Here is a 14,486-nt window from a genome sequence, read left to right on the forward strand (position 1 = left end):
TGGTTGTAAATGCCAGGATTATTTGCAGAAACAGAAAGAGAAGTTTTACTTTAATTAAGTATGTTCTGAAGTTCTCAATCTTTTAAAAGAAGGAATAAAATCGCTGGGCACAAGAGTCCAGAAGAACGAAGAAGCACCTTCGGATACCCCAAGTGCCACATTCAGGACCAGCTTTCAAATTGATCAGCCAAGTTCTGATTAAAGGAAATATTCGGCAGGTATTTTCAAAACTGTTATATCTATTCACTGTCTCCATGCACGAGGACCTCCATTTTCACAATGTTCAGACACGGTTCAAAACTGGGAGAGTCATAAGGGAAGTCCGACAGATCCTCTATAATTTTATGATTTTCAAAGCCTACAAACCCACTGACACATCCCAATGGCTGCTTTAGAGGTTGTAAAGTTACAAGGGGAATCGTAGCTTAGTTGTCCAGTTTGAAACGTCCTAACTTCCTTCTCTCAGACTGGCAGTGATGGAGAAGATCATCCCTGAATCTGAGAAGAATGCCAATCGAAACAGATCCAGTTTAGCCATTCTAATTTTTTTAAACTGTGCATAAAGAAATTTCATACTTTCATAGAATTAATTTAGGACTGAGGCAGAGGCGATATTCAGCAGGTTCTAACCAGTACTGGAGAATCGGTAGAGGAAATTTTGAGTAGTTCGGAGAACCGGCAAATACCACCTCTGGCTGGCCGTGCCCCCATCTATTCGCTGCCTCCCGAGTCCCAGCTGATCGGCTGGGTCTTCTTTGGTTGCCCTGCACAGGAGAACAGAGCTGGAAAGCAGGTTAATGGGGTGGGGAGGGAATGGGATTTTGCAGTATCCTTCCCCAGAACCCACCAAGCTACGCCCACCAAGCCAAGCCCACAGAACTGATAGTAAAAATTTTTGAATCCCACCACTGGACTGAGGTAAATAGTAATGCAACAATAAATTAAGAGGCAGAAACCTAAACTGCAGCTCACATCATCAGAGGCACAGAGTAGCCAGACAGATGCACTGAAGTTTTAAATTTTTAACGAGGGGGGAAGGGAAACTGAAAAAGACAGATTGGTTATAGAGATGCAGAATGCAGATTACAGGTACCGTGTTTCTCATATAATAAGGCCGGGTCTTATTTTTTTTGAGCCCTGAAAAAATGGCTAGGCCGTCTTTTCGGGGTGACTTAATTTCCCCCCTTGCATCTTTGGGCAGGCGGGCAGCGACGGCTTGGATGTTGACCTCGGCATTGGTGGGGCACTTCAGTATCGGGGTCAACGCAGGCAGCACCATATCCGGGTGTGCCACAAAAGTACTTCCTAACGGCAAGCCCCCACCATTCCCCCCATTTCACATGTTTTAATATAGGCCTTAATTTGGGGGAGGGGCTTAATTTCATTTCATGCCTATAAAACATGCTGGGACTTCCTGTTGGGGGAGGCCGTATTGTTGGAGAAACAGGGTAGCTTAACAATGGTAGTGTGTCAGTAGTGTTCACCCCTGAGCAAGAGTTCAGAAAAGGGCCTTACGTTATCTTTTTATTAATTTTATTATTAAACTTATTCACTTCACATCTCACAGCTTGAGAGGACTGAGCATTTTGCCTTGCCCAAATGTTCATAGCAACACTATCCACTTTTTCCTGTCACAAGCTAATGATAGTTCTTACACAATGCATTTTTAAAACTGAAACATTTTCCACCGATCAATTTTTTTTTCCAGGTCGCCACCAACAAGGCGGGGGGCGGGGGGTGTGTGCCACAATTTTTTTTTCAGCAACTTGGTCCTGTTATCACCCAGCAGCTGTCAAAGGGTAATAAGCAGGCACCTCCAAAAACGCGAGATCCCAGCAGTTGTTAATAAACCTGGGGACCTTTTCTCCTTAACTCAATATTCCTGCAGTTCTTCAACAGGTTTGTCTGCAAGGCAGAACAGACTTTACATGTGAAATTTTACACTGCTTTTTTTTTTCACTGTGCCTTGGGCCAACTCCCCCCCCCTCCAGTGTTAAGGTACACAGGTACACTCCCTACACGGTGTAAAGGTAGCAAAACAGAGCAGTTTCTCCCTCTCCCACACGACGGCGATTCAAAAGCAGCTACCATTTTGGCCCTGAGGCAGGTGTGGCAAAATGGCAGCTGCTTCCACAAATACATTGTGTGTGGCCCATTGGTGAAGCCTGGGCATGCTGAAAACGACTGCTCTCAGGACACAATCATGCAGGCCCAGTAATGTATGGCCTACCCTCCTTTCACAAAAGTGAGATCAGAAACCTTAAAAAGATAAGGAAGTTTAGAGTGTGAAGCCTGGTGGGGTGGGAGTTTGGCCTAAGGGCTTCAGAGATCCAATGGGAATGGGGAAAGGCCTGGGGGATGAAGGGTTGGGGGGATCCGTGGGGGAGGGAAAGGCCTGGGGGATGAAGGGTTGGGGGGGATCCGTGGGGGAGGGAAAGGCCTGGGGGATGAAGGGTTGGGGGGGATCCGTGGGGGAGGGAAAGGCCTGGGGGATGAAGGGTTGGGGGGATCCGTGGGGAGGGAAAGGCCTGGGGGATGAAGGGTTGGGGGATCCGTGGGGGAGGAAAAGGCTCAGGGGAATACAAGAGTTGGGAAGCAGAGCACCAGATATCTCGGGGAGGCCTAGAGCAGGGAAGCCTGGCTCACACTTGGACTCCAAGAGCTTCCCCCAACACTGAGGTAGCTACTGTTCCACTTAATGACTCGCACATTTAATGGCTGCCTCAGGGAGAGCAGAGATTAGTGAAGCAAAGCAGTCTCGCTTAACACAACAGACAGCTAATTGGCAGGCCCCATTACAGTTGTACCTCAACAGCTACTTATATGGTGGCAGGGGAATTTTGGCGCTCAAAATCTGGAGGACACCAAGGTAGAAGATGGCAACTCCACACGTGGGAATTACATAATCAATATACAAAAAAACACCACCCAAAGGCCTTTTTGAGGAATTCCAATACTTCTGCAAAAGGAACTATCCAGATTTTTTTTTGCTGATAATCAGAAATTGGTAGTCTTTCAGACTAAGATTTTCCATTTTTCTCTCTCTTCATCTACCTGTCTTATTAATGGGCTCACTTAAAAGCATTAGGACAGAATTCAAATACAGGTAGTCCTCGACTTACAACAGTTCGCTTAGTGACCAATCAAAGTTACAATGAAAATAGTGACCTTATGAGCATTTTTCACACTTATGACCATTACAGCATCCCCATGGTCATGTGATTTACCTTTGGATACTTGACAACTGATATTTATAATGGTTGCACTTCCCAGGGTCATGGGATCATCTTTTGCAACCTAACAAAATCAATGGGGAAATAAGAGTCACGTAACAATCCTGTTGCTCATTTAACAAATTTCTCACGAAGCAACATAACTTTTGGGCGCAATTTGATTGTAAGTAGATTACCTATAGTCAATTTCTCACTTATAGTCCCAATGAGAGATCACAAAAGAAATTCAAGCCTTCTCTAAAGTCATCAATTTTTGCCTTGTGTGGATTTCCTCATGGGCAATAAGAGATGATTTACGCATGAAGTACCGTCCACAGACCGGACATTTGAAAGGTTTCTCCCCTGTGTGTAAACCTACATGACTTAGAAGACTAGACCTACTACTAAAATCTTTCCCACAATCCGGACACTCATAAGGTTTCTCTCCTGTATGTATCCTCTGGTGTACCACCAGGCTGGAATTCCGACTGAAACTTTTCCCACACTCTGGACACTCATACGGTTTCTCTCCTGTGTGAATCCTCTGGTGTATCACCAAGTGTGAATTCTGACTAAAACTCTTCCCACAATCAGAACATTCAAAGGGTTTCTCTCCTGTGTGGGTCCTCTGGTGTATCACTAGGCTGTAATTCTGACTGAAACTCTTCCCACAGATAGGACATTCAAAGGGTTTCTCTCCTGTGTGAGTCCTCTGGTGGATCACCAGGTGGGAATTTGTAATGAAACTCTTCCCACAATCAGGACAGTCATACAATTTCTCTCCTGTGTGAGTCCTCTGATGTATCACCAGGTTGGAATTCTGACTGAAACTTTTCCCACACTCAGGACATTCAAAGGGTTTCTCTCCTGTGTGAGTCCTCAGGTGTATTACCAGGTTGAAATTTTGACTGAAACTTTTCCCACACTCAGGACATTCAAAGAGTTTCTCCCCTGTGTGAGTCCTCTGATGTTTCACCAGGGTGGAATTCTGACTGAAACTTCTCCCACAATCAGGACATTCAAAGGGTTTCTCTCCTGTGTGAGTCCTCAGGTGTCTCATGAGGTGGGAATTTCCAGTGAAACTCTTCCCACAATCAGGACAGTCATATGATTTCTCCCTGTGGTGAGTCGTCTGATGTATTACCAAGTTGCCATGCATGTCAAAGCTTTCATCACATTGGGAAAATGTGTAGGGCTTCTGTTCTGTGTGGGTCCTTCCACCAACCACAAGGGAGCAGTTTTGACTAAAACTTTTGCCACATTCAGAATATTTGTATGGCTTTTCTCCAATGTGGATCATGTTGTCCATAATCAGCTGTGAGTTGCAATCTGTTTCTTTCCCACAATAGGCAGATCTATGAAGCTTTTCCACCACTGATATTGAAGAGGTCAAAAATATGTGTGATCCTTGCTGGGTGGAGCTTTGATTCAAAGTATTTTCTTCCTCACAAGGTGAATCCTGCATTATGTCTGCCATATGTGAACATTCAATTAACCTTTTACTCCGCACTGACTTCCAGATATTTCCTTCTTTTTCTGAATGGAAAAATAATCTCCTCTGATCTTTTCATATAGTGTGTTCTTGTGTTCTATATAAATTACTCATTCCAACTCAAAAAATCTTCTTTTTGATTTTCTATTCTTTGTTTCTCAGATTCTGTGGAAGAAAAATTGTGTAGTTTTCTGAAGGAAATGAAAAATAACTTGGTTTCTGGCTTGATTTGCTTTCCTTTTTAACCTTGCTTGTGACTCTCAGTTGTCCCGGGTGCTTTTATCAGCATCCTCTTCGTCTGTAAGATGCAAAGAAAAGTATAACTTTAATTATTTTATAAGATGGTTACAGAAGATATGAGAAAAAGAAAAAAGTATACATTACATTGAAAAGCAAGCATGCTACAATGCTAAAATAACCTCTTACATTATGATTGATAGATTAGAAAGATCCAAGTTCAAATACCCATTCAATCATGAATTTCTTTTATTAACTTGTGTCAATCATAAATTTTTAGCACTGCAAAGGGTTATTCATCAAATATATCTGGAAGTGCTGGGGTAGATTATACAATTGTAGATATGTACATACAGAGAGAAGTATAAATACACAGACCTATAAAGGTATATATGTGGAAAATCCATGTGTTTTCAATCAGAAAAATGTCCTCAGCTCCAAGTAAGGACAGAAAATACTTTCCACAACCACTCTGGTGACATTCCTATTGAAGTAGTCCTCACTTACTGACCGCGTTTGGGACTGGCATCTGCATCACTAAGCAGCCCGACGAATAAGCATAATTGTCAGATGAGTGTGCCAACTTACATGTGTTTCTCTGCAGTTGTTAAGCAAATCACTGTGGGTTGTTAAAGTCAATTTCACATGATTGTCACTTGCACCTTCCTGCCAGCATCCCCACCGATGGTGCTTATGAGAAGCTGGGAAGGTCTAACTGGGAAGGTCACAAATGGGGATCATGAGTATGGGATGCTGCAACCATCATCGATGTACCCATTCAATTTGGCAGCACCCAAACCAAAGCACCCAGCCTTTCCTCTAGCCTGTCCTTAACTCACCTTCCAGATGCTGCTTCGACCCTTGGAAGAGAACAAAAGCCACCCTGCACATCACCCTCCTCCCCTGGGTGAGCAGGAAGAGGAAATTCCTTTGAGCTTCTCGGCTCCTCCTATCCTTTCTAGCAATAAAAGGACTTGATGGTTTTAACTCCTTTAAGCTCAACCACAGATGCAGCTACTGAATTGTTGGCTTTCTAGCAGGGGTGGGATTCTACCAGTTCACACCTATTCACTAGAACTGGTTGTTAACATTCTAAGCAGTTTGGAGAACCAGTTGTTAGAAGAAATTACTGGCCTAATCCTGTAAGGAAGGCAGGAAGGAAACATTCTGGTGTTGCTTACAGAAACTGCCTCTCCGTTAACCCTTATTACATTCTTGGCAGGACTAGACTTCCTGCTCAGGAACATCTCTGGAGTTATTTTCCCCTCCTTTGCTGGTACTGTGCTTGTGTGGAGTGACCATTCAAAGTTACAATGGCACTGAAAAAAGTGACTTATGACCATTTTTCACACTTACGACTGTTGCAGCATCCCCAGTCATGAGGCCAGGCGAGGAGATGCGTGCCTCGATGTGAGTGATGTTGAGTTGGCCACACCCAGCCAATAACATGACCACCAAGCCACGCCCACCACCTAAACCATGCCCACAGAACTGGTTGTTAAAAATTTGAATCCCACCCCTGCTTTCTAGGCACAGATGTTGCCTTCATGATCGCCATCTCCCGATAGGAGGTGGAAAAACACACTTGTCCCATACCTTACCTAAGGCGTTGCAAGACGTTTTCATTCATTACATTCCATCAAGTCATTCTTGACTCCTAGCAACCTACCTTTGCAACTGACCCAAGTGAAATGTGACATTAATTAGCTTCTGAAGATTAGCTACATGCTGAGCCCTAAATGTTCATGAGAATTAGATAAGAATTGAAAGGGACCATCTCTCCAAGTAGAAGATATTATACCACTCCAGACAAATGGCTGTCCAATCTCCCCTTAAAAATCTCCCCTGTACTTCCGGTTTGTCGGCCCATGAGCGGCAGGGATTTGCGGCTGCGCGATCCCTGCCGCTAGCCGTTTTTGGGGCTCCGACCCAGCCGGGTCGAGCTAGGCTGCCCTGCAGGGGCAGCTGAAGGTAGGGGGATCCGGAGAAGGGTTTGGGGGTGCTGCAGACTCCCTCCCTGGCCGGCAGAACTCCCTTTTCCCAGGACGGTGCAGCGGCGGTCTGTAATGGCCGCCACAAAGAAGCTGGCAGCCGGGTAAGAATGCGCAGGAGGAAGTGGAGAAAGTGATTGAGAGGAGAAAGTTTTTCTTGGCTCCTAGGACTCTAAGACATATCTAATAAAATTCCTGAAAAGTATGACTTTCTGAATAATACCTGCCAGAAGAGGAAAAAAGCGGCTGTTTGAAGGTGCTGAAAGGATAGCTTTCCCTCTTTTCCTACGGAATAAATAACTGGATATTAAGAAACCTATTTCTTTTAGGTGAAAATTGGTTTTAAGCGATGAGTGGGAAGAGAGAGGATTAAAAGAAAACATTTGTATGCTAAGACTTTGTTGGAGCAGATGCCTTAAGGATTTGAAGACTAGAATATATTGCAATAAGATTTTAAACAGATTTGGACTTTCTTTCTCTTGGATTGATATTACCCCAGAAGGAGAAAGTGAGAACTCTGCCTTGGTTTGGACTGACTGATAACTTTGGGACTGTTTTATTTTTTTTATTTTCTTTTGAATATTCTGGTTGTTGTAAGAAGAAAGAAGGGGAAAAGAAAAGAAAAGATTTATAATGGCTCTTTCTGTTGAGGAACTAAGAAAAGAATATGAACAAGCAAAAAAAATGGTAAAGATGGTGTGGAAGAAGCTTTCCTTTTCTTAGAAATGGTGCTTATTAATTATCAACAAACATTACAACAGATGAAGACAGCGGAGGAACAAGAAAGAAAGAAAGGAGCCATTTTTAATGAATCTCAGAACTTGATCCAGAAAGAAGGAAGAGAGAAAGAAAAGAAAAGAAGAGAAAAGAAGAAAATTAAATGACTTAAGGACTTAAGATCTAAAAAACATTTAAGAAAGGGAAAAATAAGGTGCAAAACCAATATGATGATAGTAAACAAAAGGGAAAAGGAATACGACAGAGAAGGGAAGCTGGCAAGGCAGAGGCTAGAAGAAGGGGGGTAGAAAGGTTTGTTGGGAGAAGAAAGAAAGGGAAAAGGTGGAGAAAAGCTACAATGTTTTGAAATTAAATGAAAAAAAGAAATTTTTTTTGGATAATGGATAAAGTATAATTTAAAAAAAAAAAAAAAAGATTTTGCAAGGTACATAAGATGAGATGGTAGTATTGTAATGATTTAAGAGTTGATAAGAGATTAAAATGTTAAAATGTTTAAAAATGATTGGCTTTAAAACCTAATAATAGGGAGGTTTAGAATATTGTTTTAATTAAAGAGTTTAATAAGACTATGGTATTGATGTTATTATAAAATTTTTATTATAGTATCTTTTTTTAATATTTGGATTTATTGTCTAATTATGTACTTAATTATGTTGGATGTATTAGTTAGATAGAATGTACCAAGCAAAATCGGATTGGGTATTAGATATTATTTTAAAGATTAATTTGATTAACTTAGGGGAGATAGAAAGGCATCATACTCTGATTAATGATTTCAGGAGAAACTTATTTTCTTTTTTTTTTATAAGGAATGAGACAAAGGGATGATAAAAAATGGACAAAAGATATAAATATAATGATTCAAATTAAGATGATTAATTAAGATAGAAGTAAGAAGTGTGAAATATGTGGGGAAGTTAATATAGAAGGCCTAGAATGGTAAATAAAATAAGTAATGATATGTAAGATGAGCATGAATATAATTGAAGTCCATGAAGAGAGAGACACCTGGGTCCAAGTTACTTTCCAAAAGATTTTTTTATGTTTTGTGTGTTGTGTGTATATGTCTTTTGGGGAGAATTAGTTAAAAATTGTAGAAATATAGATTGAGAATAATGGTAACTAAGTCAGAAAGAAACAGATGAAATAATAATAATGATATTGAATAAGAGTAAAGAGAAGTAAAGAGAAATTGAATAAGAGGTTTTGGTATGTTGTATGGAAATGGTTTAAAACAGAATTATAATTTATCTGACTTGTTAAATTGACAATGAAAAAAGGTTTAAACATGTAATGAATAATGACAATTTGTGTGTTTTAAAAATTAATAAAACTTGTTTAAAAAAAAAAAAAAATCTCCCCTGATGGAACACCCACAACTTCTGGAGGTAAGCCATGCCACTGATTATTCTCACTGACAGGAAATTTCTCCTTAATTCTAGATTGGATCTCCACAGACTTCAGAGGATAATTAGGACTGCAGAAAAAAACAATTATTACCAACCTGCCTTCCATTGAGGACCTGTCTACTGCACGAGTCAAAAAGAGGGCTGTGAAAATATTTACAGACCCCTCACATCCCGGACATAAACTGTTTTAACTCCTTCCCTTAAAACGATGCTATAGAGCACTGCACACCAGAACTAGACACAGGAACAGTTTTTCCCCAAAAGCCATCACTCTGCTAAACAAATAATTCCCTCAGTACTGTCCAACTATTTACAAAGTCTGCACTACTATTACTGTTAATCTTCTCATCACTCCTTATCACCCTTCCCCTCCCATTCGTGACTGTATGACTTTGTCGCTTGTGTCCTTACGATTTAAATTGACTGTTTCCTAGTATGATTTGATTGCTCATTGTCTAACTGGGAAAGGTCACAAATGGGGATCATGAGTATGGGATGCTGCAACCATCATCGATGTACCCATTCAATTTGGCAGCACCAAACCAAAGCACCCAGCCTTTCCTCTAACCTGTCCTTAACTCACCTTCCAGATGCTGCTTCGACCCTTGGAAGAGAGAACAAAAGCCACCCTGCACATCACCCTCCTCCCTGGGTGAGCAGGAAGAGGAAATTCCTTTGAGCTTCTCGGCTCCTCCTATCCTTTCTAGCAATAAAAGGACTTGATGGTTTTAACTCTTTTAAGCTCAACCACAGATGCAGCTACTGAATTGTTGGCTTTCTAGCAGGGGTGGGATTCTACCAGTTACCGCATCTATTCGCTAGAACTGGTTGTTAACATTCTAAGCAGTTTGGAGAACCGGTTGTTAGAAGAAATTACTGGGCTAACCCTGTAAGGAAGGCAGGAAGGAAATATTCTGGTGTTGCTTACAGAAACTGCCTCTCCATTAACCGTTATTACATTCTTGGCAGGACTAGACTTCCTGCTCAGGAACGTCTCTGGAGTTTTTTCCCCTCCTTTGCTGGTACTGTGTGCTTGTGTGGAGTGACCATTCAAAGTTACAATGGCACTGAAAAAAGTGACTTATGACCATTTTTTCACACTTACGACTGTTGCAGCATCCCCAGTCATGAGAGGCCAGGCGAGGAGATGCGTGCCTCGATGTGAGTGATGTTGAGTTGGCCACACCCAGCCAATAACATGACCACCAAGCCACGCCCACCACCTAAACCATGCCCACAGAACCGGTTGTTAAAAATTTGAATCCCACCCCTGCCTTCTAGGCACAGATGTTGCCTTCATGATCGCCATCTCCTGATAGGAGGTGGAAAAACACGCTTGTCCCATACCTTACCTAAGGCGTTGCAAGACGTTTTCATTCATTACATTCCGTCAAGTAATTCTTGACTCCTAGCAACCTACTTTTGCAACTGACCCAAGTGAAATGTGACATTAATTAGCTTCTGAAGATTAGCTACATGCTGAGCGGTAAATGTTCATGAGAATTAGATAAGAATTTAAAGGGACCATCTCTCCAAGTAGAAGATATTATACCACTCCAGACAGATGGCTGTCCAATCTCCCCTTAAAAATCTCCCCTGATGGAACACCCACAACTTCTGGAGGTAAGCCATGCCACTGATTATTCTCAGTGACAGGAAATTTCTCCTTAATTCTAGATTGGATCTCCACAGACTTCAGAGGATAATTAGGACTGCAGAAAAAACAATTATTACCAACCTGCCTTCCATTGAGGACCTGTATACTGCACGAGTCAAAAAGAGGGCTGTGAAAATATTTACAGACCCCTCACATCCCGGACATAAACTGTTTTAACTCCTTCCCTTAAAACGATGCTATAGAGCACTGCACACTAGAACTAGACACAGGAACAGTTTTTCCCCGAAAGCCATCACTCTGCTAAACAAATAATTCCCTCGGTACTGTCCAACTATTTACAAAGTCTGCACTACTATTACTGTTAATCTTCTCATCACTCCTTATCACCCATCCCCTCCCATTCGTGACTGTATGACTAACTTTGTTGCTTGTGTCCTTACGATTTATATTAACTGTTTCCTGGTATGATTTGATTGCTTATTGTACCCTATGACTATTATTAAGTGTTATACCTTATGATTCTTGACTCTTGATGAATGTATCTTTTCTTTTATATATACTGAGAGTATTGGCACCAAGACAAATTCCTTGTGTGTCCAATCACACTTGATCAGTAAAGAATTCTGTTTTATTCTATTTTTGGTAAGTTTCCATCTGTTATTTCTCCTGCTCTCAGGCACTTTGGAGAATAAGCCAACCCTCTTTTTTCTTTGTCAGCCTCCAAATAGATTGCTATCATGTCACCCCTAGTCATTTTCTGTGTTAGACATATCCAGTTCCTGCAAATCTTTTTTTGTAGTTTTAGCCTCCAATCCCCTAATCATCTTTGTTGATCTTCTTTGAACTCTTTCTAGAGTCTCAATCTCTTTCCTGTATCATGGTGACCAAAATTGGATGCAATATTCCAAGTGTTGTCTTACCAGTCAGTATATGCAGGACTAGCGCTTCATATGATGTCTATGCAGATTCTCAGTCATCCAGGTCATGGTTGCCCCCAAAGTGTTTTTTCAAGAGGCAACTGGACTTTCTTTGTTTTTCCTTGAAGATGTTTCACTTCTCATCCAAGAATTGTCTTCAGAACCGTCTTCAAGGAGAAACAAAGTGCAGTTGTCTCTTGATAGAGCACCTTTGGGACTTCATGTGCTCTTCCATATTATCCCTCTGTTGATGCAGACTAGGACTGCATTGGCTTTTTCTGCAGCTGCAGCACACTGGTAGCTCATACTTAGGGTGACTCTCCATTGGAAGTCCTAGATCCTGTTCACAGTTACAGCTGTTGAGTCAGGGTCAAGGTTAAGGACCTTTTTAAAACAGAGCTATGGGGGAAATATGTTCATCTGAATATTCATACTTTCTTTTCCAAATATCTTACACCAAGAAACTCTTAATATGTGGGAACACATGTGGGCAATGCCCTTGGCATTAAACTTACTGAACTGTTTTGCATTAAAAATGATCAATCCAGACAGTGATTTATCCTTTTGAATTGCCTGGGGGAAATGGACCTTGCCCTCCCCTTTAAAAAAGTCCAGACAAAATAGTATCGTATAATGTGCAGGCTAGTTAGTAGGCTCTGGAATGCTGGTGTTAAGTATTATGTTAAAATATTTAAATATTGACAGAAACTGAAAGTTGTAAAAGTGAAGGTGGAGAGGCTCAGAGAAATTACATACTTATGACAGACATGAAATTGGGAGGAAACTGAAAATTGGAAAGGGGAGAATGTAATAGAATAACTAGAGGAAGCAGGGCTGTCTGAGCAGAATATAAACAGGAACTCTCCATGCAAGCATTTTATTTCCACAACTGAAGCCTCTCTAGAGCTCAACCAAACTGCCTCTTGTGCACACCAGCCTCTCTTCCCCAAAATGCTTGGCAAGCAGTTATTAGAGCTCCCAGGCTTTTCACTTAACCTGAAATTCTTTTATCTTTGTATACATATCTGGCAGAAGCTCTCTTGATCTCTTTGGAAAGCTGTTTTTTAAAAAAACAGCAAACAGCTTCTTTTTCAGTGTAGATTATACAGCCCATAAAAGAGCTAAAATTAAAATCATCCAGAGATAGGAACTGTTCCCTTACATGGGCAGCGAGACACAGGGATGCAGCAGTCACCAGAAAGGGAATTTGGGCAGGTAAGAGAGGCAGATTCGGGGGCTGCATCTCCAAGGAAGCCCACCTGGACGGAACTGCCCATTGGCCAAGCCCACCTGGACGCCTCTCTCTAGTCTCCGTCACCTGCCTTTCAGATGCCACCGGTCTCCTCCTAGCAGGGTTCCCGCCCTCGGAGGGAGCCCCTCCAGCCACGATCCCTCTGAGCCCAGATCCTCTCCCCCGCCTCCTCCAGACCCTCCCCAGCAGCCACGGGGGAACGTGGGAATGGCGGTGCAGGAAAACACCAGGTAACCTGGGAGCCGGGCTGCACCAAATGTTGGGCTGCGGGGAAGGAGGGGAGCTCGGAGGGAGGATTTTAAGGGGGTCGGAGAGCCGTTCGCAGAAGCAGCAACCGAGGAGGAGAAGCAGCGGCGCAGCAGTTCCCACGGAGCAGAAAACCTTGCAAGGAAAGGCGGGGGACTCGGAAGCTCTTCCCTCCCGCAAGGAATCTCTCCTCCCTTCCCGCACCTGGGAATTCTCCCTTCGTCCTCCCCCCCTTCCCGGTCCCCCCTCTCGCAGCGTCCTTACCCACCTTGAGCGCCCTTCCCCACGAGGGGATCCCCGCAGCCCCGGCTTAAGAGACGTCGGGAGACCAGAATGGGGGGGCAGGAAGGACCGGAAACTGGACCCCCGGCCCCTATTCCCCCCCCCCTTTCCTGCCTCCTCTCTAGGCGCAAAAGAAAAGCTCTCTCCGTTTAACCCCTTCGCTGAATCCGCTGCGGGGAGAAGGCGACTGGAGCGCCGGCGAGCAACGCCAAAGTCCTGAATAAAATATCTAACTTTGTATATACGGCATGTCAAGAGGAGTGGAAGCATCTTTTCTGACTAACAATTAAATTAAAATGCATAACTCTTTATGTGCAGAAGTGATATTCCTTTTTTAAAAGTTATTATAATAAAAATACTTTATTAAACAAATTTATACAAATACAGTAAATTTAAACTGTCCGCTTATCACAACTTAAACAAAACAGTGTTCGCTCAATCTGACATCTCTCAAATTGTGTAATAGTACAGTTTCATCCAATTATATATTACAAATCTAATTACATATAGTATTACTAGCTTCCGTCATGCCTTTTTATTTGACTTTATTTTATTAATTTCATGTCTATCTTCTAGCCAATTGTACGAACAATTCCAAATCTCATAATATTCTGATTCCTCTTTGTTGTTAAGTTCCAATGATAGCCTGTCTATTTCTGCACATTCCAAAACTTTTTTTATGATCATGAAGGAGGGGGGAGAGTATTTTCACATTTCCAATTTGGGGTGAGCCTTGCCGCTGTTTATATGTGAAGTATCATATATAATATTTTTTTTACTAATTTTTTGTTTTAGAATTCCCAATAGAAATATTTCTGATTTCCATTCAATTTTAACTTTAGTGATTTCTTCTGTGGTTTTCAACTCTAAAATGAAGCTGCCCCCCAAAAAGAAAACCTTGTTCGTTAGGAGGATCCACTTCCGCCTTTTTTTTAAAGGTCTCTCTAAAAAAGCTGCCCCCCAAAACAACTTGATCCCCCCTTTTACACCAACAGAGTTACATGTTCCCCAAGGATAAAATGAAATTAGACACAGGAGCCATCGGGCACAGAGGTGGTATTCATCAGGTTCTGACCAGTTCTGGAGATCGGT

General features: G+C 42.1%; 1 protein-coding gene across 3 annotated transcripts; it reads right to left on the reverse strand.

Moving 5' to 3' along the window:
- Positions 1 to 1,511: 1,511 nt before the first annotated feature.
- Positions 1,512 to 13,550, reverse strand: LOC113427231 (uncharacterized). 3 transcript variants are annotated; one of them, XM_026689700.2, is made up of 2 exons: positions 13,381 to 13,550; positions 1,512 to 5,002 (listed from the first exon to the last, which is right to left on the reverse strand). In XM_026689700.2, exon 2 carries the CDS (start codon positions 4,687 to 4,689, stop codon positions 3,460 to 3,462), a length of 1,230 nt encoding a protein of 409 aa, XP_026545485.2. In that variant the 5' UTR covers positions 4,690 to 5,002; positions 13,381 to 13,550; the 3' UTR covers positions 1,512 to 3,459. The 3 variants fall into 3 exon arrangements, with proteins under 3 accessions (XP_026545485.2, XP_087809381.1, XP_087809382.1); XM_087953255.1 differs by having other exon boundaries at positions 13,377 to 13,480; XM_087953256.1 differs by lacking the exon at positions 13,381 to 13,550 and adding an exon at positions 5,781 to 5,859.
- Positions 13,551 to 14,486: the final 936 nt, after the last annotated feature.

Source organism: Notechis scutatus, chromosome 2, assembly GCF_049901735.1.
Source record: "Notechis scutatus isolate UNSWTSFEM ecotype Mainland chromosome 2, rNotScu1.2, whole genome shotgun sequence".
In the NCBI taxonomy this organism is placed as follows: Eukaryota; Metazoa; Chordata; class Lepidosauria; order Squamata; family Elapidae; genus Notechis; species Notechis scutatus.